We start from the raw sequence: 27,591 nt of genomic DNA on the forward strand, positions 1-27,591 counted from the left end.
GAGTCTGCAGCTTCAGCAAGAGACTGCCTCAGGCCAGTGCCCTCTCCTGTTTGCTGAAGCCCTCATTTCTGGTCCCTCCCTGGAGCCCACGGCCCCTCCTGCACCCCAGCCCCTGCCTCAGTGCTACATATGCTAGGACACTGGAAAAGTTCTAGCCATAGACTGTTTAGCTGGAAGATAAAGGAAGCATTAGGCTTTTCAGTTAATTTGTGAATGATGCACAAAATCATGACAAACAAATTTATTGAAGTTAGATTTCATTGAGGGGGCAGAGCGTGGGTTTGGGGACCAATGTCTTCTAGTTTTCCTGTGTTCGACCCAAGTTATATGCAGACCTGAGGAAGGACTCAGTGATCTAATGCTGCACATTGCTGTGAATCCATGTATGACAACAGCAGCTGAAGGAAACTAACGGGACACAAATGAAAATTGCACTGCACATTTTGCCCTCAGTGAGCTCTCTGATGACCTTTTTCGCTGGGGCAAAGGGAAGCACAGAGGTAATGACAATATGTTGTTAAAAAATAAGGTTGGTTCCTCTTCTTAGGGATCATTAGCATGAATAGATTTGCTATAGCAGCTGCTAGGCTGGAGACAATAAAGAAATACAGCCATATTTGAGCAAATGCTATGCGGAAAGATAGACCACATTCAGCTCAGGTGAAGCCAATGCAGGTTGAACCCCTCTAATCCTGAACTTTCTCATCTGGCAACATCCATGGTCTGGCATGACTTTAATTAGTTGGACAACCACTTATCATGGGTGTGGCCAAGTTTCCTGTGGTCCCATAAAGTTTGTTTACAGCCACTAGTCCTGGCTCTCAGTGTTCTGTGCTGTTATGTAGCTCTAATTTATCCCTAAATGTCTTCAAAAGAGCCCAGTCATCAGTGGAAGTGTTGGTAATGTGCTAGGCCAGCAAATTCCCTTATCTGGCATCAGTCAGGTCCTGAGGGTTCTGGACAAGAGAGTTTCAACCTATCTTATAAAACAAACTGTGAACATCTGCTGACATTTTTTATTAATTGCTTTGGCCTTGCTAGGGCATCATTTTGCTTTTGCTGTCCACAAGCTTTCAAGAAACTGAACCTCCCTAGCACAAATGTTTATTTTAAGCAAATGTGCATAGATATCGTATGTGCCAGAAATACTCGCGCCCTGAGCAGCATATGCACTGCTGCAGGAACCCCCAAAGTGTGGCTGAACCGGAGGATCAAGAAAAGGCCCTAATGAAATGTCCTCTGGATTTTACATTCAGTTTCATTGGATTTGAAAACAGCTGCAGCCTATAGTGACTATTTTCTTAGACTGATGAAATGACTCCTTAAAATACGCAATGTTTGACTATTTCCCCATGTTAAGTTTTCAGAGTTTTGGTCTGTACAATCTCTTCCTTCTCATTTGTCTCAGATACAGCTACATTAAGCTGCTTGTTAATTACCCCACACATTTGGCCCTATTAAACTTGCTGCAGGTTTGAGATATTTCAGTAGCTTGTGTACTGAACAGATTTTCACTCTTGGATCCACACTTATTGCTATTTAGAGCATGAGATTCCAGCAGTAGGTACGGCTCTGTGCATCTATTTTTCCTGCTGTAGGAATGTGCTCTCCTCACTTAGTTTGAAAGGTACCCAGATGGGGATGACAGCTTTTTCTTTTTCCCCATATTCTCTCATTTTAAAATTAGATTAGTGTATTTAATTAAGGAAAACTTGATGCTCATTCAAGGGTCAGAATAATACATATCATTCAGGGTTGTCATTTGAATGCAACGCAATGTGACATTTACAGGACTTAGTTCAGCTTGAATAAGACGACCCACAGTTTACTCACTAACAGCAATGATTTGAAAACAATAGGGCTGTCAACTGATTAAAATTAATCTTGATTAATAGAGAGATAAAAAGTCAATCCCAGTTTTACTAAGACTGTAAAACAGTAGTAGAAAAACACTTATTTAAATATTGTGGGTGTTTCCTACTGATTTCAATTACAATAGAGGACACAGAGTGCACAGTGTTCACTTTATACTATTTTTACTTTATAACTATTTTTATTTTTATTTTATTTTTATTACAAATATTTGCATTGTAAACAAAATAAACAAAAGAAATAGTATAGTATTTTTCAGTTCACCTCAGAGAGGTATTATCATACAATCATGGAAGAGCAACTTACAAATGTAGAATTTTTTTTCATAATTGCACTCAAAAATAAAAGTGTAAAATTTTAAATCTTTCAATTTTAGATCCACTCTGTCCTACTTCTTGTTCAGCCAATTCCTAAGACAAACACATTTGTTTACATTTGCAGAAGATAATGTTCAGCAAATCTGACACATTAATGCTTTGCAATGTTGGTGACAAAAATGTTGTGGAAATGCCTGTTCTCACATTGGGGTGATACTAAATAAGAAGCAAGCAGCATTATTTCCTGTAAATGCAAACTACCTTGTTTGCCTTAATAATTGGATGAGCAAGAGTTATGATTGGGTGATCCTGTAGGCTCTAAAGTTGACATGGTTTTATTTGTGAATGCAATTCTATAAAACAAAATTTATATTTGTAAATAATACTTTCACATAGGAGGTTGTCCTACTGTACTTTCTTTTTTGCATTGAAAATTATTTGTAATAAAATAGTATAAGTGAGCACTGTACATTTTGTATTCAGTGTTGTAATTTCAGTTAACCTATTTGAAAATCTAGAAAAAGATACAAAATATTTATAATAAATTTAAATTAGAATTCTATTATTGTTTAACAGTGTGATTAAAATGGTGATTGATCAAGATTAATGTTTTTACTCCAGTTAATTTGTCGGAGTTAATCATGTGAGTTAACTGCCGTTTACTGACAGCCTTAGAAAACAAAGTACAACACTTGCTATTACAAACACTACACAGTCAATTCCACCTTAGGTGCTGGGTTCCCCTCTAGACAGGTGGTGCTGAACCCTCCTCCTCTGCCTCAGGTCCTGCTCCCCCTCCAGCCCACCTTGCCCTGTCTCTTCCCACCTCTGCTCCTCTCCTATTCTACCTGCCTCCCCGAAGCTCCACCTTACTTTGCCCCATCCCCACCCTGCCTCTTCCTGCCTCCTCCCCCTAATGTGCCCTGACCTGTTCCTCCCTCACCCTCCTAGAGCCTCCTGAACATTGTGGATCAGCTGTTCATGGCCTTCCAGAAGCACTGGGAGGGCAGAGGAGGAGTTGGTCAGTGGGGCCACCAGTGGACAAGGGGTATGGGGCAGAGAGAGATGTGGGCAGGGGGGCTTGGCTGCCAGTGGATTTTTAGCATCCGCTAATTTTCCCTGTGGGTGTTCCAGCACGAGAACACCCATGGAGTCAGCACCTCTGACCACGACTGAAATTGTACATTGAGTTGCAAGATTTTCATAGCCCATCCATAAAGGTTGAACAAGGATAATGGCCACCCTAGACAACTTCAATGCCTCTTTACCAGGACACACTCTGCTGGGTCCTGTACTTCAATACTGACTACTCCTGTTACATCATTACAAATACAAGACTCTCCTTACTTTAGAGTGCAGAATCTTCTTTTGCCCTGGCTGAATTCCGCTGAGAAGTAGTGTAAAGAGTTTGTGTGGGTCACTCAGGGCCAGCATGAGATGCAGCACTAGCCCTGTGCTGACATTGTGAAAGTCATACCATTTGCCTCAGGCCCTGGGGACTGCACCACTACAGTCATTGCAAACATTCATGCCCTGGCAGGTTAGCTCCCAATCCTTCAGGTCAACAAAAGGGGAATGAATGTTGGGATTAAGAGTCAATGATTTTAAGATCTGGAAGTAAAGAGAAAATCAAGCCTTAAGCCTCTGCTAGGTGAGGGCTTCATTTAATGTTACAGTATGATCAGCTTCCAAAAGCCACTTCCTGTTGCTACCTATGCTACCAGTTTTTATTGCATATATGTAGTAGAGAGAATATGATGAAATTTATTTTAGTAACAAGTATTACTTTGTTGTACAGTGCACTGTCTCAGAAGGCCATCTTTCAAACAGAGCTCTTGGAAAACTCAACCTGGAGAGCAAGCTCTTTGTTTTTATTACTTTCTATTTCACTTTGGTGCCAGTGAAATTACTATCCAGGCCTGAGAAAATATCCCATTGGAACTGTACCAGATTGATGAGTTTTTAACACGAATTACTACACTCTCCACCACATCCAGTCAATTTGTTGTCAGAAGTATCTGATCGCTTATGAAAGGATTTAGCTGCCTTGAGCTTCACCTTGGGTCATCCACGGGCGGGTAAGAAGTGGTCCTAGCTTGATGCCATAAATTAGTGCCTAAAGATGCAGAGAGTGGCCAGTTGGGCTAAAATACCTTTGAGACTTTGATCCTAAGTGCTTATTCTTGATACAACTTTTGCCCACCACAGAATAGCCTGGTGGATAGGAGAGTCACTGAGGATATAAGTTACCTAGGCTCAAGCCTGTTCTGTTTGAGTCACAGTAGGGATTTGAACCTGCTTCTCTCACATCCCAGATGAATGCAGCTGAGATACTGGCTATTGTGAGTTCTCACTTTCTCTGGCTGGTGGGTTTTTTGTTTGTTTGTTTTTGTAAACTTCATAAGGTCTCAGTTTCATCCTGAAGCAGAACAGGAAACTGATCTTAAAATTCCCAAAAATTTATCAGGAAGGGAAAAAAATTATTTCCTGCCCAGCAATAAGAATAATCATAGGAACTCATGTTTCAACTTACTCTCCTCCTTTGTTGTTATTGTCTGATATGGTGGAGTTTTTCCTTGTGGTTGATGAATTGGACAGCAATAGGTCTTGTCACAAGGCAAGATGTCACAGAAATTCACTTCGGGGACTGTAATGCGGGGAGTCGTGGTTGGAGAAGCAGCGCTGTCACTGAGGGCTAAAAAGAACAACAAACTCCTCAGTTGTCCGGTTTGTCTCTTGACCTTTTGCAGCAGCACAGAAATTGCAGTCATGTCGAGCATTAAAAGTAACAGACCCAGTACCTGTAATGGTGGTGTAGAGAGTCTGCACAATGGAACTTGTAGCATTGCTGATAAAGGAGAAGAAAAACGATCAGTTGCAAAACATCTGCAGATGCCGTTTATTGAAACGGAAGATGTAATTGTTTAACTACTTGCCTGACAATGGGATCTTGACTGAACTCTTGCTCTTCTAGGCTAAGTATGTAAAGAGTGGATATTGTCAAGGCACTGTAAAAAAGATAATTAGTTAGTAGCTTCATACCCATCATCTGATGCACACACAGTAGTAATAGGATCCCAAGAGCAAGTATAACCAGCAAGCTGAATGCTTGGGCGGCTGCCCAGGAGAGATTCAGGTGCTGCCCACCTGATTAGCAGAGCCCCCACAGCCAGCAGCATATGTTTCTACTGGTGGTGCCCATCCACACATGCTTTAGTGCACATAACAAAATTTATGCTGCACATGGATGGAAAAAATTAGAAGGAACATTGAGCATGACCTGTTCCAAAGCCCATCAATGTTGATAGAAAGATTGTCATTGACTCAATTTAGATCAGGCCTTTAGCTAGCGTAAGGGACCCAGAAGTTTTTGGAGTGCTTCTTTCTGAATCTGTGCTGAAGGCCTGTATTGTGGGAAGTGCACCTCTAACGTAACAACAACACCAGTACATTTGTGAATGCTGTAGAAAATAGGCTGAACTTCTCTTTATCAGAAGTTCTACAGCAGAAGCCAAGGATGCCACATGAATAATATTCTTGTTTCTTTTCTAGGGGGTATATGGTCAGAATATCTTTAGAATACAAAAGCCGAAAGGGCTACCTCCATACAAGAGATATATATTCTGACTTTGCCCCATTTACCGGCACATGTGTATTAGTAGTGAGGAGAAAGCACTATGCTGATTTTGGTAACTGTTCCTGCAAGAGGCTTCAAATTCTAATTTAAAATGTTTCTGTCAAGCCTAAATTTGTGGACAACCAGAATCTGATTTCTGAAGGTATAAGGGAGGTGGACTAATACATTTCTTACCATAGTGCCATAATAGAAATCAAAGCTATTACAGTTAGCTGGAAAATCCTGTTGGAGCATGACTGTTTTCCCTTGGAAAAGTGAACCTGGAAAAAAGCACTCAGTTGACATCAAATACCCAGGAATATGTTGCTCAGTGTTGGCTGATCAATAACTAGTAACACTAATTTTGCCTAAAATGGTGTCCCATGTCTCCTGATGGATTGGTGGCAGGAATACCACAGAAGTCACTAGGCTCAGGGAAATGGAAAGAATATTGTCCCCACCCAATGGATTAGCATCGGTAATAATTACAAAAAAGGCTGCAGTCTTCACCTCTGGGGGAAATGCACTGGGTCTTTGCCCACGAAAGCTTATGCTCCAAAATATCTGCTAGTCTATAAGGTGCCACAAGACTTCTTGTTGTTCTAAAATCTCTTGTGTTTAAACTAAGGAAATTAATTGCTGATGACCACATCTAAGAGAGCAGAAACCTCTAAGTCTGTTCGCGTGACTAGGGTTAGCTGAATCTCTCATACATATAGAAAAAGCACACGAGGTAACAGGAAAAATTGTCTCAGAATGTGGAGAGACGGAGTATCATTATTACTGGATACAGAATATTTAGTCTCATCAGCCATGAGCACACATTGGCACCTGCTGTAGTGACGGGTTATACAGGTAATTATGAAACGGCAGGACCAGAGATATCCAACTGAGAAGAACACAGGAACCCGGTTCAACGGGTGTCCTTTAACCCTTTCTGTGCCTGAGCAATGGAAGGTTCTTTTCTGTATCAGAATACAGTGAACGTTGCTATTACAGAGGGAGTTCCCCTGGCCATATTGGAGACTTCCTGTTGCGTGTTCTAACTTTTCCACCAAAACAGCTTTGGAATCTGGAGGATAAAACACAGTCCAATACAACGGGTCCAACCACTGAGCCATACAGAAATGGTAAGTCGACATCACCAACAAAAATGATAGACTAAGGCTCAACTATAGCAGGATGAGTTTGACTTCAGACACACTTCGTTCTTATTAGAGCCACAAATATCAGGTACCAAGAGGAACTTCCCTCATGACTTGCTTCCGTTGGTGAACTATTCCTGATTTTCGTGGAGTTTAGTTTTTCCCCAAAATTAACAACTATTTTGTCACGTTCATACATATATTCAGTTCAGTGTGTTCTCTTGCTCTTCTGATGTACTTTTTCCTGGTTATAAGCAATTCCCATTGCACAAAACAGACACGGAAGTGATTTAATGTAATTCTATTTTAGAGACACGAATGCCATTTTTCATGAAATCTCTAAAATTGCATTTCAATGGGGCTGAACATAGGTCAGAAAAAAATATTTCCACCTACTCTTACATCACACACATCTAATGGCAAGGCAACTAAAAAAATTAAGGCTATACTCAAAAGTTAAGTCCACCTAAGTTACATTAACATACAGCCACTGCAGTATCTGAGTTGGTTTTACTCATCCATGCTACAGTCCTGTTGTTGGTAGGGCACATTCTCAACAGGAGTGCTTGAACCAATTTAATTGCCAGTGCCGGGGACTACAAGCTATAAGGCAGCAATAGTTGAAATAAGCAGCCCAGTGACTACACTCACGCTGCATCAACGTAACTACATCAACATAAGCACCACACCTCTTGCGAAGATAGTGGGTGAGTTATGTTGGTATGAGGTACATATTTTAGTGCACATGCTTACAAGGTTAGGTGAACATAAGTTGTCATATACCATACTAACTCTGTAGAGTAGATCAGGCCTAAGCCTTAAAAAGAACTCTCTCTCTCACACACACCCCCTTCATATATGAAATTGCACTCACCTTACCGTGTTGTACAGGGGCTGGTTTTTTAGGTGGTAAAAGACTAGTGGCTCGACTAAATTTGCTGTAAAATTTTAAAACAAAAATTCATTACCACTTAAGTGTTCCTGCAGTAATAAAAGGAAAGGGATGTTTTCTGAGCAGGATTTTCATGGTATATGCCTTTGTGGTAGCAACATATAAAAAGAACAAAACAAATCAGAGGCACCGTAGCTTTGTTTTCAAGAACAAACAAGCACTAGGCATTTTGCTCAGGTAAATGCTATTAAATGCTACATTTATTTTCAAAGAAAACTTGAAAAGGAGATTGAGAAATACAAAATGCTCATCAAGTTGTAAAGAAGATTTTCTTCATCAAAGGAGGTTTTTGTAGATTTCCATTAACTTGGAAATTGCTATGACAAACCTCTAATCGGAGTCTTATTAGATTGCAGAGGTTGCTGAAGTGATTACTACTGAGCTGGTGTTTTTTCAAAAAGGAAGCGATTTAAGACACATGAAAGCTTTGCATGATTTGAATTTAAAAATCATTTCAAAATTCCAAAGTAAGAGTACCTGATAATGAACAGAAACTCCATTTGATTAAATTAATTCTAACTTTTATCACCCAGGCCATTCTATCAGATGGTTCTGATACAGGAGATGATAATTCTGGGATACCTTAATGTGCTCTTTTCACTTTTTGTTGACTTTAAACTGCTTATCCGTTTGAGTTTGGCCAGTTTTCTATTCCACACTTCTAATTCTTCTATCCTGATTTCAAGGTTGTTAGTTAGTTTGCAGAGCTGCTTAACTGCACCAACATTCTCCATAAAGATTTGATCCTGAGAAGTGAAAGAAGAGACACACGTGATGTATTAATTAATGAGCTGTAACAACCAACGATGTGTACAGAATGTACCCAACAAAACATGGTTTAAGCACTGAAGAGTAAACACAAGTTAATTCAACGTAAGTGTGAAGCAGCTTGGGACTGTGATAGGTTTGCTGAGTTGCTGGCTCTGTTGAGAAAGTGCTTATTTTCACTTTGCAGTAAATTGGACATGAGCACTTGTATAAGAAAGACGGTAACTAAGCTGAAGAACTGTGCAGACCAGACTCTAACATTTGTCTTGACTTAACATAGTGCTGAAATATAAGCACCAGAAAGGTCATGGCAGGCACCTACGTTTCATTTATGCCATGGCAGCTGAGCGATGTCTCCAGGACTTACACAGTCATTGGGCTGTTTAGCTCTGGTATGTTTAACTCCGATGTCCATTCTGTGAAGGAAGCATGAGCTTCCAGGAGAGTCAGAGACAGAGATGGAAAACAGGGTCCCTCGTGTTACTTCTAGTACCAAGGCTAGGAAAGTATTTTAAAGACTGTCCGTGTGTTTGTCTGTCTGTCTGTCCTCCAAACGTTGGACTAACAACTCTCCCTGACTGTGCCAGCTGCAGCGGCCAGGTACATGGGCCTTCTCACTTGGCCCCAAAGCTGCTGCAGTGAGAGAGGGCTGGGGTAGTCCTCTCTCCCTGGGCAGCCTGCACACTGAACCCTGCATCCCCACCCCAGAGCAATGATTTAAAGGAAGAAAAACACCGTTCATTTCAGTGAAGAACCTGAGCAATGCCAGGTAAATCTTGCAGTAATGAGATAAATGGCACTACACAGACTTTGCCAGACCTCCCATGACCTTCTTGTAAACTCCCAGACCTTTCCGCTGACCCGCTGACCAAACCAGCAGTTTTGACACCCTGTTTATTTTACCTGAACATAGATTCATCTTTTTCATTGAAAATACCATGTGCTAGAGCTAGGATAGAGAAAGTAAGTCACACGTTGAACTATTACTGTAGTATGTTTATTGACACGTGACTTCAGAGCAGCCTCATGTGCTTAGAAACATGAAATTGTTTGTCCGTATGTGAAGTTGATATAAAGCTGCTGCTTCTCATATTCTCTTCAAATCATGCATGACTCTCTCCTAGGTAGCTTGAAGAAGCTGAGAAAAATGACTCACCTGGCAAAAAAAGCATTTCTTTTTAAAGAAAGACCTCACTAAAGATGAGGCAGTGAGTCGCCATGTCCTAAACCCGCCCCCCCCCCCAACGCACACACCCAGCTCCTATTTCACTATACCTTAAAATATTATATTGCATTCGTCCGCCCACGTCTCCTATTAACGTCACGTAAAGCTGCACAAATAAATTCACACACACATTCCTATTCATGTTCACAAAAAGAGAATAAAAAGAGTGGTGGATACCATTGGAGTAAACATCGTTATTCTTATTTGAACAAATGTTGCAACCACTTCTGAAGCACTCTCTCAGCTCCAGGCATTACTTAGGTGGAAGGGAGACAGAAGAGGATGTGGAAGAAAGTGTTGCTGGCTGAATATACAAGAGGGGGCATCTGTTGAGTAGGGGGCAAAGAAGAGACTGGGTGTTGTGAAGGAGCAGAAAGAGAACCTTTTAAGGGGATGATCTAGAATGGTGAACATGGAACTGAGTGGCTGGAAGAGGACAGTGTGGGACAAGAAACCCTGAGGAAACGGGAAAGGAAGAGTTTTAGAGCTGCTCCTCAGACAGAAGAGGAAAATTCAAAGGTACGCTCAAGGAAGGTAACGTGGGTAGTGATTCCTGTGTAGTACCCAGAGGCACTGAGACCTCATCTGGGGTGAGTGAAGTCTCTGCTCTACAGCCTTGGCTAAGAGCCAGCTGGCCTTTAGCTCACATAGTAGAGTGCAGGGCTTTAGACCCTATGCTCAGAGGTTCTATCCCTGGGGCCAGCAACCCAGGTCTGTCGGCATTATACCTGTAAGCAGCATTCACTGTAAGTGGAGCACTAGGGCAGCCACCGCTCAGGAGAGATTTGAATGCAGCCATGCTGATGAGCAGGGCACCCAGAGCCTGCAGCATGCGTTACTACTGATGGTGCACATCTGCACATGCTTCAGCACATGTAACAAAAATTATTCTGCACATGGATGGGAAAAAATGAGAGGGAACACTGGCCATGAGTAGAATGGTGGAAAAGATGAATGCCAGAGTGTAAATATTAGGGAAAGGAAAAACCAAAAGAAAAAAATAGAACACAATGAAAACAGTTTCGAAAGCAAGATTTTTGCTGACAGGGCAAAACAATGCAGAAGATACAGCGGAGGGACAATGATAATGCAGGGAAGACAGAGAGCTAGAGACAGAGAGAATTGGGAAAAACTAGATGTGGGAAGACTGCAGAGATTCAGGCAAGGTCATGAGATCACTGCATGTTAACTACTTCACAATGATTTCATGTCCCCACAGTGGGTTGAACTATAAACCAAGAGCTTCACTCCCCTGGGCCAGATATTTTCGGGGCATGTTTAAGCACAGCTGATTCTGCAGGGTTGGCCCTGCACCCAGAAGTGCTAGGCAGCTTGCCAGAGCACCCCAGTGCTCAGAGGGAGCATTCCACTTCAGATCTCTATGTGGAGATGTGCCTGAGCCCTCTGTTTGGGAGCACCTGGAGATTCAGGGACAAAGTGATATGGACTCCCCTTACAGGTCCAGTATAGGTACAGTCCAGTTCTGTCTAGAAAGGAGTCTCCAGCCAGGTGCAAGATGCAGCTGTAAAGCAGATGGTAAGGAATGCAGGAAATCATGCTGCCCTGCTGTGACCATCGCTGAAACAGGATCATTTGATATAGGACAGTAGTTACGCCAGTGCTCTCACGTACATCAAATGATGGCTTTTGACCAAGGGTCTAGCAATCACCCACAATTCATTGGCATCTTGAACTAGGAGAGCAAATGCAGTAACAATTCCTTTCAATAGTAAACCTAGAACTTCCCCTCCCAAATATCACCAGGTATGAGGCCATAGCACACAGCTTCGCCTGAACACCAAAGTGCTTGAAACTACACCAGTGAAGATGGTGCGTTCTACTCTTTTCTGATGTTGCTTTCATAGGAGCGGGCAAAGTAACTCAGATCTCATCTTATGATGCAAAACGGTGAATGGAAGAGTAGAACACACTCTAGCCTGTCGCAGAGGAACCAACATTGAGTGATCTGAATCTACCAGCCTGCCCTTCACACTGAACACGGCCTTGCTTTGAACTTCACAAACAAAGTGAAGGACAGGAATGAAATTGCTTACCACTTGCTTCACTGCAACATAAGAACTCCTAGCCACTATTAACAGGATTGAGAGTTTTCTGCCTGTTGCTTTCTCTTTCCCTGGGCCTTTAGAAAACTGAGGTGAGGCACGAGTAAACACAAAGAATTTTGTGAAACTGACACAAATTCACTAAATGTTTCAGCGTTACTGAATCTGTCTTTTCCACTGAAAAGGCACGGTGCAGCATTACCGCCATTAACGGAACAGTTTTATTCTAGTGCTTTGGTATCGGCTTCATTTATACAGACTACAGCAGGGGTGGCCAACCCGAGGCCAATGAATTGTGGCTCCTGTTCAGAGCCACGGGCCCAGACTGTTCACCACTGCTCTGCATGTGCACCTCAGCACCAGGAGGGAGAAGCACATGGCAGTGATTGTGGCAGTGGCTCCAGTGAGTCGCAGGCATTGGGCTGGTGTGGGGGAGATGAGGGGTGCCTGGCACTGGGAGGGCATTGAACCATGTATTATATAGTTATTTTATTCACCTATGTATATAGATATATCTATAGATAGATAGATAGATAATATGGGGCTCTTTGCACTCTATCCACAGCTATTTTGGCTCTTAGTCTGTATGACTATATCTACACTACAGAGTTTTGTCAAGAGAACTGGTGTTTTGTCGACAAAACCTGTGGAGTGTCCACTTCCCCAAGGTGTTCTGTCAATCGACAGAATGCAGCACTTCTCTCGACAGCATTCAGCTTCTCTTCCATAAGGCAGAACACCTCTGTTGACAGATTCTGTCACCAGAAGGCTGATCTGGACATTCTGGGGGGCCCTCTGTCAACAGACAGGGCTTCCGGGACACTGGGCATCCCTGTCTCCTGCGCTTGTGGTTGGCCGTTTTGCTGATAGAGAGACTGGACAGTCCAGCCACACACTGCTGACAGAGTGGATCACTTTCAATCCACTTTGCAGTCTGGCTGCAATCTGCTGACAGAAGTTTTGTCAGAAGATATCTTAGGAGAGTAACTTCTGCAGACAGATCTCTGTGGTGTAGTCATAGCTTAACTGACTGGCCACCCCGGACTACAGCAAAGGCAAGCAAGAGCTTTTTTTTCAAGTTTGTCTTTGTAAACTCATTTCTTAATATAATACATATAGATGAAGTGTAATACTCAATAGTTCATACTCATCATGGATCTTTCACATGAGCTGTGTGGGACTGATTAAAGGGAAGAGTCTGTACACAAAACGTTGCATCTGATGAAGCGGGTCTTTGCCCACAAAATACCTGTTAATCTATAAGGTGCCACAGGACTTCTTGTTATTTGTGAAGATACAGACTAACTCAGCTACCTCTCTGACATGAAATTTAAGGTTTCAGTGAAACACAGAATAGAAAATTAGTTAAAATGACATAGTTACAGCGAATTTGAGGTAATAGTAATGGTGTCTTTCCAGCCAAATACCTCCAGTGCTCATAAGCATTCTTTCCCATCCTCTTAAGTCACATGCCACTTTGGCAGAATATTTCCTATTAAAAAAAATCAAGTTTTTCTCAAATTCCAGGCTTATGCAAAGAAGTTTATAATCTGTACGCACAGGTAGTGGAACAAGGCGTGCTGCCGCACTTCCCAACTTGAAGTGATTTCCATCATGTACAAGGTTTACAGTTCAGTTCAATGGCTCTCAACATCCCCACTATACAAATATTGTTCCAGCAGTACATCTTTATCTGTGATAACACAGCCACCTTTCACAGTAAGATCTGCTTTGGATATTTGCATTTTGGAAGTTAGAGGAGACAACTCCTTGATTTCTAAGGGTGACTCTTGTGTGACCGTTCAACCTTCAATTTAATATTCATTTGTGAAAACAACAAATGGGAATATAGCAGCAGACTACAGTACAAACCTAATGGCATTATCTTCATCATTGAAACACGTTAATTTCTCTGTGTACCGTATGCATTTCATATTGTAGGGTTTTGAAGCCATGATACCTGTCTACACAATTAAATTTCACCACACACTTAATTAGCTTTTACATTTTGAATAAAGGAATAGAATTAGAGTAAGAAAGTTACTAGTTCATGAAGTAAAATATCACAAGTGCTTATTTCTTCTTAGGAAGGATTCAATCAATTAAAAAATTCAGATGCAAAAGATTTTTGTTGTAATACATATTGAGCCAGAGGAGTCAATCTTAAGATATCTCTATCCAAATTTTATGTGGCAACACTTCATTTTAAATATCTCTCAACTAATTGTGTTAAAATACTATTATATTGAGATATAAATGGGAATCCTTTCATAATTAAAAAAAACTCAATCAAATATCTACGCGTGGAAGATCAATTTGAATGTAAGAAACTGACATTTGCATCTTGAAAATAACAACATATGTGCTCCAGCTGATGTTCCGTACTTATTTTTGAGCCTTAATAATTAGCGGGTCAAGTCAGTGTGATGAGATTTCAGACTCTTGGGTGACAAAGACACCTGACTGACAGGAGCAGATTAGCCCCTGAACTGCATATTAGCTCCATGTGGGCAGACCCCTGCACCTATGTTGAACTTCCCTGACTTCTGCGAGTCTCCACATACAGGCTGGAGTTCATGAGCATGCGTCATCATGCAGGCTCAGGGATTTATTGTCCACATAAGCCTCTTCACATGGGTCCTTATACTCTATAGAACTGAAAGTAGAATTAGACACCGGAGACCACCATTAACTAACACAGATAGATACTTAAAAAAACCCAAAAGAACTGTTTACTTGCACATGACTTTAACTGTAATTTTTGTTTTAATACATTTTACCTCAAGACCTTTAAAAATGTTTCTTCAGTACACTACCAAATTATTAAGTAAAAGGAAATTAATTTGTTTTGATCAGCAAAAACAACAACAACAACATCATCAAAAACCCTGACACTGGTTTAGATAGCCAGGATCTTCACCAAGTCCTGCAGTTGAATCAGTAAAATAAAATATAGTTCAAGAGCAGAGCTTCCTTTCCCCTAAAGGAAACAAGCAAATTAGTTCTGAATGCCAAAACCAACATGATTGATCCTGAAAGGAAATACGCACTTGTATTTGCCACTGAAATTTTTCAAGTCAAAGTCTCGGTTTCATGTCCACTACCTTGGCACTGTATAAATGAGTGGCAGCAAACCAAAAATGTACCTTGTCAACCATGAGGAAGTTCTCTAATTTTTCTCCATCTTCGCAGGTGATATCTCCAACTTCTTTAACAGCTGTAGGTAAAAGATCTTTCAGCTCCTGGGCTATTATTCCTGTTTCCAAAACAGCAAAAACTAGTGTAAGGGAAATCAACATCAGTTACCCATAGATGACAATTTGCATTCTCCCTCAGGTGGCCATCTTAAAAGTTACTGGTCAAGTTGCACATAAACCAGATTTTACATTTTGTACAAAATTCTGCAAAATGGAACAAAACCAATGTCCTCCGAACCAAAATTCAATCTAATAATAATTGTTATTATTACAGGTCAATCAAAACATTTATTTGCTAAAATCTAAATGCTCCACTCTGGGCTTGGCTTTCTAATTCATATCACTATTTTTATAAGCAACTGAAAGAAAAAGACTCTCTATCAGACTGCTTCATTTTGATTCTTTCGTTTGTTTGTTTTCCCCACATCTTGGCACATTTCCACAAAATGTTTTAATTTTGACAAAATAGGATTTGCTAATGAAGCAACAAATGCTATTCTATCAGAAAACTTTCAAGTGACTTTAATTACTGGTTTTTATTATTTTACTGTTCACTATTCTAAACCACACACCTCCCCTTATCTAGAACTATTTGCTTCTATCTCCATAATTTATTTAATGGATGGTTCAATTAGGGATAGATCAAGTGGCCCATGGCCCAGTTTCCTGTGTCTCTGTCATTAATCACAATCAGATGCTTCAAAGGAAGTACAAAAAACCCCAGAAGTGACAATCTCATTCAACGATATGTTCTAGTTTTCTATATAGAAGTCTAATCCTTTCAAAAATTGTCAAACTCTTGGACTTTACATTAGGCTGTGGAACTCTCCCACCAGATGATGATGCAAATTGCCAGTCCTTCCGATTCATTGAGTACTTCCTTGGTTTTGTATTATGATAAGGATTAATAGTGAAACCCTTCTGGTGACAAGGAAGCTCCTTCTTCAACTTGTTTCTTTCTTACCATTTAGATTTGCAACTCAGTTGGAGCAGGGTCTGCTTTTTTACTTTGTTATAGACACCCCTAACACAATGGCTCCTGATTCTATTTGAGGTCTGCATGTGCTCTTGCAATACAAATAATAATTACAATTATCTGCTCTTCGCAATTTATGATTTCCTACGCTTAAGTTGAAGAGCATGCAAAGGACAGGGAGAAAACAGTGGTATGAACAATTTCTCTTCCCATTTGGTTCCATATAGCGTGACAAGCATAGCGATAAGGATGGACAGAGTGGAAGGAAAGGAAGGTAGGAACGGCAAGCACACAGAGGTTACAGGGATAAAAATATAAGCTGAAAAGAAAATTCAAAGTGAAAAGCGAGGAAAGAAAAAGGAAGGGGATAGGAAAAACTATTACAAATACTAAAGAAACAATAGCCAAGAAGTAGTCAAGATCATAGATCCATAGGGCTGGAAGGGACTTGTGGAAGTCATCTAGTCCAGCTCCCTGCACTCATGGCCTGACTTTTATATAGACCAACCATGACAAGTGTATGCCTGACCTGCTCTTAAAAATCTGCACTGATGAAAATTCCACAACTTCCCTAGACAATTCATTCCAGTGCTTAACTATCCTTACAGAAAGCTTTTTCCCTTGTCCAACCTAACATCCTAGGTGAAATTTAAACCAATTACATCTTCCCCTATCGCCAGAGATTAAGAATAATTTTTCTCCCTTCTCCTTGTAACAACCTCTTACGTCCTTGAAAGCTGATATGTCCCCTCTCAGTCTTCTCCAGATTAAGCAAACCTGATTTTTACAACCTTCCCTCCTAGGTAATGTTTTCTAGACCCTTAGTCATTTTGGTTGCTCTTCCCTGGACAATTTCCAACTTGTTCATGTCTTACCTGAAATATGCTCCCAGAACTGGACACAATACTCCAACTGAGGCCCAGTCAGCACACAGCAGAGTGGAAGAATTATTTCTTATGTCTTCCTTACAACACTCTTACTGATACTTCTGAGATGATGATTGCTTTGCTTTGCTTTCTTTTTGCAACAGTGTCACACTATGGACTCATGTTTAGCTTTTGGCTCACTATGACTCTCATATCCCTCTCCGCAGTACTCCTTTCTGTGCAGTTTTCTCCCATTTTGTATGTGGGCAACTGATTGTTCCTTCCTAAGCAGAGAACTTTGCATTTGTTCTTATTGAATTTCATCCTTCAAACTATTTCTATAGTTTGTCCAGATCATTTTGACTTTTAATCCTATCCTCCAATGCACTTGCAACACCTCCCTAGTTGATATCATCTGCAAACTTCACAAGTGTACTCTCTATGCCATTACCTCAAGCACTGATGAAGAGATTGAACAGAACTGGAGCTAGTTGATCCACACTGGACTCCACTCGATATGTCCTTTCAGATTGACTGAACCACTTATACCTATTCTCCGGGCATGGTTTTCTAACCAGTTATGCCACAATCTTATAGTAGCACCATTGAGGCTGCATTTCCCTAGTTTGTTTATGAAAAGATTGCGCAAGTCAATATCAAACGCCTCACTAGAGTCAAGATATCACACATCTACTGCTTCCCTTCTATCCACAAGGCGTGTTACCCTGTCAAAGATAGCTATTAGGTTGGTTTGGCATGAATTGTTCTTGGCAAATCCATGCTGACTATCACTTATCACCTACAGACAAAGGAAAAGAGACACAGACATTCAACCTGCCTTGGACCTTAGATCGCCTCAAGATTTACAAAAGAGGTAAGTCTCAAAAGGTTTTCATTTTGTGCTAAGCACAAATTTTCACCCACATGCTTAAGGCTGCGTGCAACACAATGGAATCCTCGTCCATGATGAGGGTTCCTTGGTCCTTAGGTAATGCTGATAAATAATTATATGAATGTATGCTTTAAATGTTCAAATGCACAAAAAATGGTCGAATTTTTGTCTGAAGGAAGCTTTAAAAAAAATTATCACTTTTGGGCTGAGACCAAGCATAGAAAATGGCAGCTGATTGCACCTACTAAAATGGAGACATATACACATGATCAGATACCCACATATTCTCATACCCATCAGTTTTAAAAGAGAAACACTGCAAAAGGCATTAGGGGGATTACAATGCCGGGGAATTAATCATTATGATACCACATGCAAATATAAAATGACAAACTCTAGAACAGAGGAAAAGTTGATTGAATACCTGTTTCATGGGAACTGTTTATTCCCATTACAGATGCAAATTCAGGCTTGTAGTCATACTCAACCAGCCTCATTTGTGCTATTCTTCTCAGCTGCTCCATTGTATCAACCTAATTGCACAAAGATCAGCTTTCACATGTTCCAGTATTAAGGATCAGAGTCACGTAATGGTTTAACTAGTATATTGAGAAGCATGACACAGCTGCCACCAAGCATCTCCTTATTCATCATTAACCAGCTATTAGTTTCATTTGTATTCCCAGTTACATTTCAGTCAAACCCCTTCACTTATAGTAGTTTGTATATATTCATCCACATCCAAGTTCAAAATTCCCCCAACCTCAAACAAGATGGCACCACAACGCACAGCAGTTTTCCTAAGGCCAACATTCCAATGTGTCTAGGATAACAACATCTGTGTTGTGTGTGTCAGAATGATAACTCATACGTGCACTGTGGTGTAAATGTAAATGCCCTAAAAGCACCACCGCACTCACCTCCTGGATATTCTGTTTTGCTCGACTGTCGGATGGATGCATGACTGTTCCCATCACTTTCACGTTTCCACAGACAACCAGTGCTTCATCGGGTGCGTCTGTGTTAATTCCTACTCGACTATGACAGACTATGGTCTCTGGAACGTGTCCTCGCTGCCACAACATATCACTGTCATTCTCAAACTGCCCAGGGTTAGATGCCTGAAAAAATTTGTAACAGTCAAAGACACAGCAGTATGGATTTACTGTTGCTTTATCCAATTTACCACAGGAATACGAAATGCCATACAAATCTTCCACATTTAAACTACATTTTTGAACTTTTTTGACACATCAAAATGGATAACCTCAAAAGAAGCGTTTCCCATCTAGAACACTTGCAGTGCCCCCAAAAGCATTTTCTTGTAATATATATATATAACTATAATGTAAAGAAAGCTGGTAAACTTCAAAGCTTTTCAAGTTTCTAGTATTGTCATTAGACCTGAGGCTTATTTCTGATTTGCCAACAAACTGCCTTCTGGCTCATTAGCTCACTAAGGATTGGACACTGAAAAACAGAAAGAAGGGCAGATTTTAATATATCTGACTCTGAAGATTTTTATTTGAAACCCATGGGATGCACAGATTTTTCTCTTTTTCCAACCCATTTTCAGAGACTTTCCTCATATTTTTGCCCCAGTGATCCACGCTGATTAGATAACAAGTGGGTTTGGACTTGAATTCATGTGTACTGTATTCCAAACATGCATATAGTCCAGAGCATAAATCAGAAAGAAGGTTCATTGTGTCCATAGTGTGGGTACCTAGGAATAACTTTTATACTTATAAAACCATCACACAACTATACTATTGGAAGTTGCCAATTACCACTTCTTTATTTTAAGCTGTTTGGGGCAAAAACCACTCTTTTTGTGCTGTGTTTGTCCAACACCCAGCACAATGGGGTCCTGGCCCAGAATTTTAATAATACTGTGCCATTTTCCTCTTCCATTTGTCTGCTTATGTGTTTTAGACATAAGCCCTTTGTGACCAAGACTCAGCCTTCCTTATGTCTGAAAAGCACTTAATCTCTATGTCTGTTTCTATACACGGCACTTTTTCCGGAAAAAGATCTTCCAGAAGTGTGCATTTACACATCAAACAGGACCTCAAAAAGCCACCCCTTCTTCCGGAAGAGCGCCCCTACACACGCAGTGTCACTCTTCCAGAAGAGCACGGCAGGAAACAGCATGGACAGGGTCACACAGCCAGGGAGCCCCTTAAAGGGCCCCACCCAAATAGCCCTTCCCTGCAAACGCTGCCAAGGACAGCCAACTCTGTGCCCAGCAAGCCAGACCCAGGTCCCTGTCCAGTGTCTGCAGACCAGCAAGCATGGACCCCAGCAGCTGCAGGACAGCAGGCTTGCCCTCACCCCCATGCTAGCCATCCTCTTGGCCACCCTCCCTCAGCCTCCTGTGGAGGCAGAGGCCCAGGCCAGTGGGTCCTGCACCCCCACCACCCCTGCCGGGCCCCTTCCAACCAGTCCAGAGCGTCTGGACCCATGCCACCGGCACGGACTGGTGGGACAAGGTTGTCATGGGGGAGTGGGACAAATGACCACTAGCTGCAGAACCTGCGGATGAAGAAAGAGACCTTCCTTGAGATCTGCAGCTGGCTCGTCCCCATGCTACGACACCAGGATACCAGGATGAGGCCGGCCCTCTCCCCAGAGAAGTGCATGGTTATCACCATCTGGAAATTGGCCACCCCGGACAGCTACCAATCCATCAGGCAGCAGTTCGGGGTGGGCACATCCATTGTCGGGTCCGTCGTCCTCCAGGTAAGCCCTGCCCCAGACCCTGCCCCACCAACGGGAGGGAGGGAGGGGGCCAGTGGGCTCAGGGGACCCCAGGCACAGATTGGGAGGCAGCAGGGCCGGGGGGGTGGGCAAGCCTAGCCCAGAAGGGATACCACATGGCTGCTGCCAGAGGGGTCCATCAGCGGCGGGGCCTGGTAGGGAGGAAGGGGGTGGAAGGGGAGGGGGACAGGGACCCCTCTGTGTATGCCCATGAGTGTGCCCATTCCCCTGCAGGTTGTGAGGGCCATCAACCACGTGCTGGTGCGGCAGCTGGTGAGCATCGGGGACCTGGGCAGAGTTGTTGAGGGCTTCACCGCGCTTGGGTTCCCCCAGTGCTTCAGGACGATTGACGAGACGCATATCCCCATCAGGGCCCAGGACCACAGTGGTGGCCGACACATCAACCGCAAGGGGTACCACTCCATCATGCTCCAGGCGGTGGTGAACGCCTGTGGAAAGTTCACGGACATTTATGTCAGCTGGCCGGGCAGGGCACATGACACGCGGATCCTGCGGAATTCCGCCCTGTTCCTCAGGATGGAGGCTGGGACATTTGTACCACGGCAGGAGCGTGCCACCGGGGATGTCATGATGCCTCTTTGCCTCGTGGGCGACACAGCCTACCCACTCCAGCCCTGGTTGATGCGCCCATACACGGGCCACCCCACACCCTCCAAGGAGCTGTTTAACGCCTGGCTCACATGGGCTGGGTATCCCCTAGAGTGCACTTTCAGCTGTCTGAAGGCACAATTCAGGTGTCTCCTCACGCGCCTCGATGCGGGGGTGGAGAATGTCCCGAAGGTCGTGGCCACCTGCTGTGTGCTCCACAGCCTCATCGAGGCACATGAGGGGACCCTGCCCCAGGGCTGGATGGTGGAGCTGGCCCCCCACTACCAGCAGCCCGCGGTGGCCCCCAACTGGCAGCTCAACCATGATGGGCTCCGGATCCAGGAGGCACTTTGGGAGGCATTCTGCTGAGGGGACTACTAATCCCCACTCCCCTCCCCACAGGGACCCCCTACACACACACACCCATGTGCACACCCCACACCCCCCAACCCCCCACCCTCTCCCACAGTAATCAGGGACACAGGGGGTGCTGAATGCTACCATATATTTAACCCTGAACCATTACCAATGTGAAAATAGTGAATAATAAAAGTGACCACCAAAACCTGATAGGGAGTGAACTATATATGGGGGTAAAGGGGCAGGGGCACCTACACCTGGATGGGGACTGGGGCAGGAGTGTTGGGGGGCCCTAATCAAGGGAAGGGGTTGAAGGCTGTGAGCCCCGGTGCCCACAGGTGCCCCTCCCACCCCGGGTGCGCGGTCCCCTGCGGAGTGCTGTTGGGGCCGGTCAGCATCCATCCCAGCCTCAGCGGAGGAGCTGGAGGAGGGCAAGTTGTGGCTCGGGCAACGCTCCATGGGACCCACTGTGGCCACAAGCCATGCTGCGAGGTCCCTCAGTGCTGCATCGAGCAGGCCCGGGGGCAATAGGGTGGCCAGGGCCCCAGGGTCATGGGCTGGGGACACAGGAGCAGCTGAGGGGCCAGCAGGGGTGCCAGTGGGGGGGGAATGCAGGGGGGCAGCTGGGGGGCAGCAGGGAAAGGCTAAGGGGGGCAATAGCAGGGGCCTTGGGGGGCACTACAAGGGGGGCAGTGGGGGGGGGACTGGAGGCTGGCCTGCTAGGGCCCCACACATGGTGCGGAGCATCCTCACCACCTTCCCCCAAGTGTTGCGCCTCCACTGGAGCTCGGCCTCGTTGAGGGCCAGCCATCTTTCGGTGAGGGTGTTCTGCTGGCGGAAGGCCACCGTGTAGGCCATGACCTCTTCCTTGCGGTGGCTGCAGTGGGTCTGGTGCACCAGTGGCCACTGCTCACTGGGGGCTGGTGTGGGCCCAGCTGGTGGATTGCTGGGTCCTCCAGCCTGGATGGGGCTCCTTGTCCGGCTGCCCCAGCCCTTGGATGGTACTGCTGTTAAGAGAGAGAGGGTGGGAGTAGAGGGGGAAGTCAGTACCACATCTGGGACCTGGGTAGCATGGCCCCAGTCTCCCCAGCTGGTTATCCCCTCCACGGACCCATGGGACGGGCATGTGCTGGCGATGCCACTGTGTGGGCTTGCCTGCACTCACCATGGCAGCTACTGGGGCATGATGCTGGAGCTGGGGTGCTCTCCACAGTGGCCCACCCTAGCAACGGGCTTGTGGGCTGGCGGGGGCTCAGCCATGGTGGGTTCTGGATGCAGCTCTGCTGCCTGAAGAGGTCCTCAGCATGTTCAGGTGGTGCTTCATGGGAGAGGGAGCTGGGTACTGCTCGCAGGCATGGGTGTGCCCTGGGCCCTGACTGGGGACAGGCTTTAGGGATTCGGGGCCCGGGCATCCCCCTCCCCCCACTGTACTTTTCCACTGTGCGCACTTACCTGAGGTGGCGTCATATGTGTCAGGTGATGCCTGACTGGAGGGGACCTGGTTGCTGGCGGTGGAGGGCACCACAATGACAAGGGACCTGTCTGTGGACTCCCCATTAGATGGGACATCCACAGTGGTGGGTCCGTCGCCCCCCTCCTCCGGTGCAGCAGGGGGCTCAGTTGCAGCTGTCTCCACAGTGACGCGGGGTGGAGAGGCATCATCTAAAGCCAGGAGGTCCTGCAGCTCCCGGTAGAAGGGGCAGCTGGCAGGGGCACGGCCGGATCTGCAGGCGCTCTCCTGGGCTTGCATGTACCCCTGCGCAGCTCCTTCACTTTGTACCTCACTTGTTCTGGTGTCCAGAAGGGGTGGCCAAGGGCAGCCAGGCCCTGGGCAAGGCGGGCAAAGGCTGGAGCTTTCCTCCAGTGCCTGCTGGTGTGCCAGAGGACATCCTCATTGCACCAAAGCCCCAGGAGACCCTGGAGCTCTGGCTCAGTCCAGGAGGGGGCCCTTCATTTTGGAGCCGGGTCGGGATCCTGGCTGCCATTGTCCGGGCTCCTGGGGCTCCCCTGGGCAGTGCGGGGTACTGGGCAGCTAGCCATCCCTGCATGTTGGTACTTGCTGGGTACTGCAGGTCCTCAGGGGAGTGTGGCAGGCAGCTCTGCACATACTGCCTGTCTCACACTCTCAGCTTCCTGCCACGGGGTCTCTGGGTCCTTGCAGCTTTAAAGGCCCTTATGGGTCATAAGACAATGATCCTACTGTGAATTAGATTCAGACGTGCAGTTGTCCTCCTGAAACTGCCGACAGGCCCAATGGCTCTGCTTTACCAAGCAGCAGCAAAGCAGAATTATAGTAGTGGGGTCAGTTTTACTCCTGCTGTTCAAAATCGTTGGGGCAACAGTAAAACTGCCAAGACAAATCAGTTTCATGCTGCAGATGTTCAGAAAAAATAGGCACAGTAGCAGAGGCAGGCATGGGAACTATACACGGGAACAGAGGACTGAAAATGGAGACTGCAGGAGAGATTAAAAATTTCTTGTCAGGGTGGTTAAGCCCTGGAATAAATGGCCTAGGAAGGTTGTAGAATTTCCATCATTGTCGATTTTTAAATCAGATTAAACAAACACCCCTCAGGGATGGTCTAGATGGTGCTTGGTCATGTCATGAGCGCAGGGAACTCATGACCTCTCAAGTTCCTTCCAATTCTACGATTCTATAAAGTAGCACAGACCACGAGTTGATTTATAGAAATTTATAGAACAGCCACCCACAAACAAGCACCCAGCCCAAGTTCTCAGCCCCTGGACAATTTTAAAAAATTCTATAACAAAGGTGAACAGCCTCCAGCAATTACCACCCCACTCCCATGCCCCCACGCCACTAAACTATGGAGGTGGGGGAACTAGGCCTAGTTATTACAAACTATTACATGTTATGAAGCACATGTATCACAAAGCAAAAACTACTATGCAGCTATAGTTGCTGTGTATATGGGCTCATTTCTACAGCATTTTGAGATCTCACGAAGAAGCCGTATATAAGAGCTAGATATTGTTATTAAAAGCAAAATATGGAATGTTTCTGACAATAGCACCTTACCAGAGCTGGGTGAAAGTTTTCAGTGAAAACGTTTTCCAGTGAAATATGTAGATTTGGTGACACAAACTTTTAATGACTTCACACCAGTTTTGCTGAATTATCCATTTTGGAAAAAAAAATTGAGGGAAAAAACCAAAATACTTCACTTTGGCATAATTTAAAATTCAGTGATTCAGTTTTTCTGCCTGAAACCACTTTGATTTGAAATTATAATTATTTTAAAATAGGTTTCAAATACTTAAAATCAAAACAAAATATTTTGTTTAACCAGAATTTTTAATGCACCAAAATCTTAAAAAATAATTTTCAATTGAACCAAAACCAATGTTATTGTTGTTTTTGTTTTGTTAGACTTGCCATGGAACTGCAAAATCTATAATTTTTTCAGCTCTCTGTGCTAGTTAGTTCTATCTCACCATATTTAACTTTCAATACTTCTAAAAAAGAACACACATTTTCACTTTTAAAAAGTGAAGTCTAATGGTGATTATAAAAATAGCTTCTTTTTCTTGAGCATATCCATTCTTTTGCGTATTTAGAGTCAAATATATTGTACTACAAAGAGAAAAATAAAAGTTGACTGTTTTTCACTCCTTTTAGCCCTGCAGAGGCAAAACAAGTCCAACATGGGCTGTGGGTTCTATACTACCTTGTACTTCTTCTGTGCAGTTGCTTGTTAAGTTCCAGGACTGAGCCAGCTGAAAGCAATGGGACTGCACATTTGAAATGAAGGGCATAAATTAGCCAGCAGAATATCTGATATGTGTGATGAGGCCAGCTGAGATATTTTGCCAGCCTGGAAGTCAGAACTCATTTGTAAACTGAGCACAACTGATACAAATGTAACAAAGATGGTAATATGGACAGCCAGGGAACCATTTGAAGTTACCTTTCAGGAAACAGCATGGCACTCTAAAATCATGGGGAGACTATCCTGTCGGCCCAATCTTGTAAACATTTCTCACATGAGTAGTCTGTTTAGAGGAATTCCTTGCACATGTAAAAATAAGCAAAATTTGGTGCAATCGTGTCTGCCCTAAATGTTGTATTCAAAATGACAGAGCAAAAGATTGCCCTTATTCTAAATTCAAGTGCCTACAGGCAACCCAATAGCTTTATAAAATTCCCTTATTTTTGTACTTGTTTTCAGTCCCTTCTCAGCATGTGTTCCTCTTAAAATATGTCCATCTTTCTCTCTCTCTCTCTCTCTCTCACACACACACACACACACACACACACACACACACACAGATATACAGAACTATTTATAGCTCACAGTAAACTCTCAAAATATTAAGATCCCTAAATCACCCTGTGTCCTACAGACAATCGTACAATGCACACTGCCCAGCAATTACCAATAGGTTCTCACTTGTGGGAGGGAAAACATGAATGTGGTTCAAATGAAAGATTAATAGAAACTTGTACCTACCCTCACAATGATCCTTTCAGAGACTTGTGCAGACAATAAGTAAGACTGGTCCTGACTGACAGCATATACTCCAACCACCAGCATGAAGTATCTGATATGAAATTAATTTCAACAATTTAACAATTAAGCTGAAATAATGTACCCTTGACTTTAGGGGAAGACCCAGACCAGTGAGGGCTTCTGTCACTGCCTGCCTGGTAATTTTGGGTGCCTTAATATTATCCTGCCATACTCAGAGCCCTGACACTAGTAGCCGGCCCACCCACATAAAGGTCTCACTTTGGCTTCTGTCAGGCCTGATTACTCCTACCGTCCTTTCCAGTTCCAAGTTTCCCCTCTCTTTTGGGTCCAGACTCTATCAAGCTATCTTTCTGGCCAAACTGTTCAAACTCATAAGAGTTAATGGCCGTGTCTACACTAGCCCCAAACTTCGAAATGGCCATGCAAATGGCCATTTCGAAGTTTACTAATGAAGCGCTGAAATGCATATTCAGCGCTTCATTAGCATGCAGGCAGCCGCGGCACTTCGAAATTGACGAGGCTCGCCGCCGCGCAGCTCATCCCGACGGGGCTCCTTTTCGAAAGGACCCCGCCTACTTCAAAGTCCCCTTATTGCCATGAGCAGATGGGAATAAGGGGCCTTCGAAGTAGGCGGGGTCCTTTCGAACAGGAACCCTGTCGGGATGAGCCACGCAGCGGCGAGCCGCGTCAATTTCGAAGTGCCGCAGCTGCCCGCATGCTAATGAAGCGCTGAATATGCATTTCAGCGCTTCATTAGTAAACTTCGAAATGGCCATTTTGAAGTTTGGGGCTAGTGTAGATGTAGCCAATGTGATTTAAATCTTGTATTTTAAATACAACTTATTTTGCAGTATGGGAGAAAAATTAACTCTTCTTATTCTCTGTTTTGTTCCCTCTCCCTATCTCTTTAGCCCCAAAGCTCACTGAAGTTAATAAAAAGACATCAGTATTGCCAACTCCAACCATTCAGGAAATCATTGATCAAGTCCACAAAACACTGAAAGATTGGCTACTAATAAATAAGTTCTCTCTCTCTCCATGTGTGTGTCTACACATACACACACACAAGCGTGTATATATGAGCTTTGTACAGCAACCATGAGGACTAGAAACTTTTTTTAAGGGGTGGGGGCTAAATAAATACATACTCTCACAAAATTCTAAAACTTCAGGAGCTCAGTCTTTAAGAAGGGCATGAAAGACTATAAAACTCAGGGTAAAATCATGATCATTGACAACACCAACTTTCACTTCCCCTTTAGAGCCACACCTCCTAAGGACCATCATGATACCTTTGGTCAGGATTAGGTTTCCCTTTTTTTCTCATATTATTTGCTGTTGTTTCACTGAAATGTAGCCTTCCCAGTGTTACTTTGGTTACCTGGTCTCCCGGTAGCTCAAGTCTAAAACAGAAAAAGAAAACTAGTTGAAGGGCAACCATCCATGCTTCATCTGGACCACTTCTAATTTTTCTGCAGTC

At 43.8% G+C, this 27,591-nt stretch overlaps 1 protein-coding gene across 1 annotated transcript in view; it reads right to left on the reverse strand.

Annotated features, from left to right (window-relative positions):
• MYRFL (myelin regulatory factor like) overlaps positions 1-27,591 on the reverse strand; it is a 77,883-nt gene that overhangs the window by 12,859 nt on the left and 37,433 nt on the right. Inside the window, exons 9-19 of the mRNA XM_075004093.1 lie at positions 27,404-27,514; positions 26,091-26,181; positions 18,810-19,010; positions 18,314-18,422; positions 15,105-15,214; positions 8,485-8,648; positions 7,825-7,888; positions 6,001-6,086; positions 5,126-5,197; positions 4,991-5,037; positions 4,723-4,884 (exon numbers count right to left, since the gene is read on the reverse strand). Of these exons, the coding sequence (XP_074860194.1) occupies positions 4,723-4,884; positions 4,991-5,037; positions 5,126-5,197; positions 6,001-6,086; positions 7,825-7,888; positions 8,485-8,648; positions 15,105-15,214; positions 18,314-18,422; positions 18,810-19,010; positions 26,091-26,181; positions 27,404-27,514 (1,217 nt within the window). The remainder of the gene's footprint in view (positions 1-4,722; positions 4,885-4,990; positions 5,038-5,125; positions 5,198-6,000; positions 6,087-7,824; positions 7,889-8,484; positions 8,649-15,104; positions 15,215-18,313; positions 18,423-18,809; positions 19,011-26,090; positions 26,182-27,403; positions 27,515-27,591) is intronic.

The sequence above is a fragment of the Carettochelys insculpta genome, chromosome 1, assembly GCF_033958435.1.
Source record: "Carettochelys insculpta isolate YL-2023 chromosome 1, ASM3395843v1, whole genome shotgun sequence".
Classification (NCBI taxonomy): Eukaryota; Metazoa; Chordata; order Testudines; family Carettochelyidae; genus Carettochelys; species Carettochelys insculpta.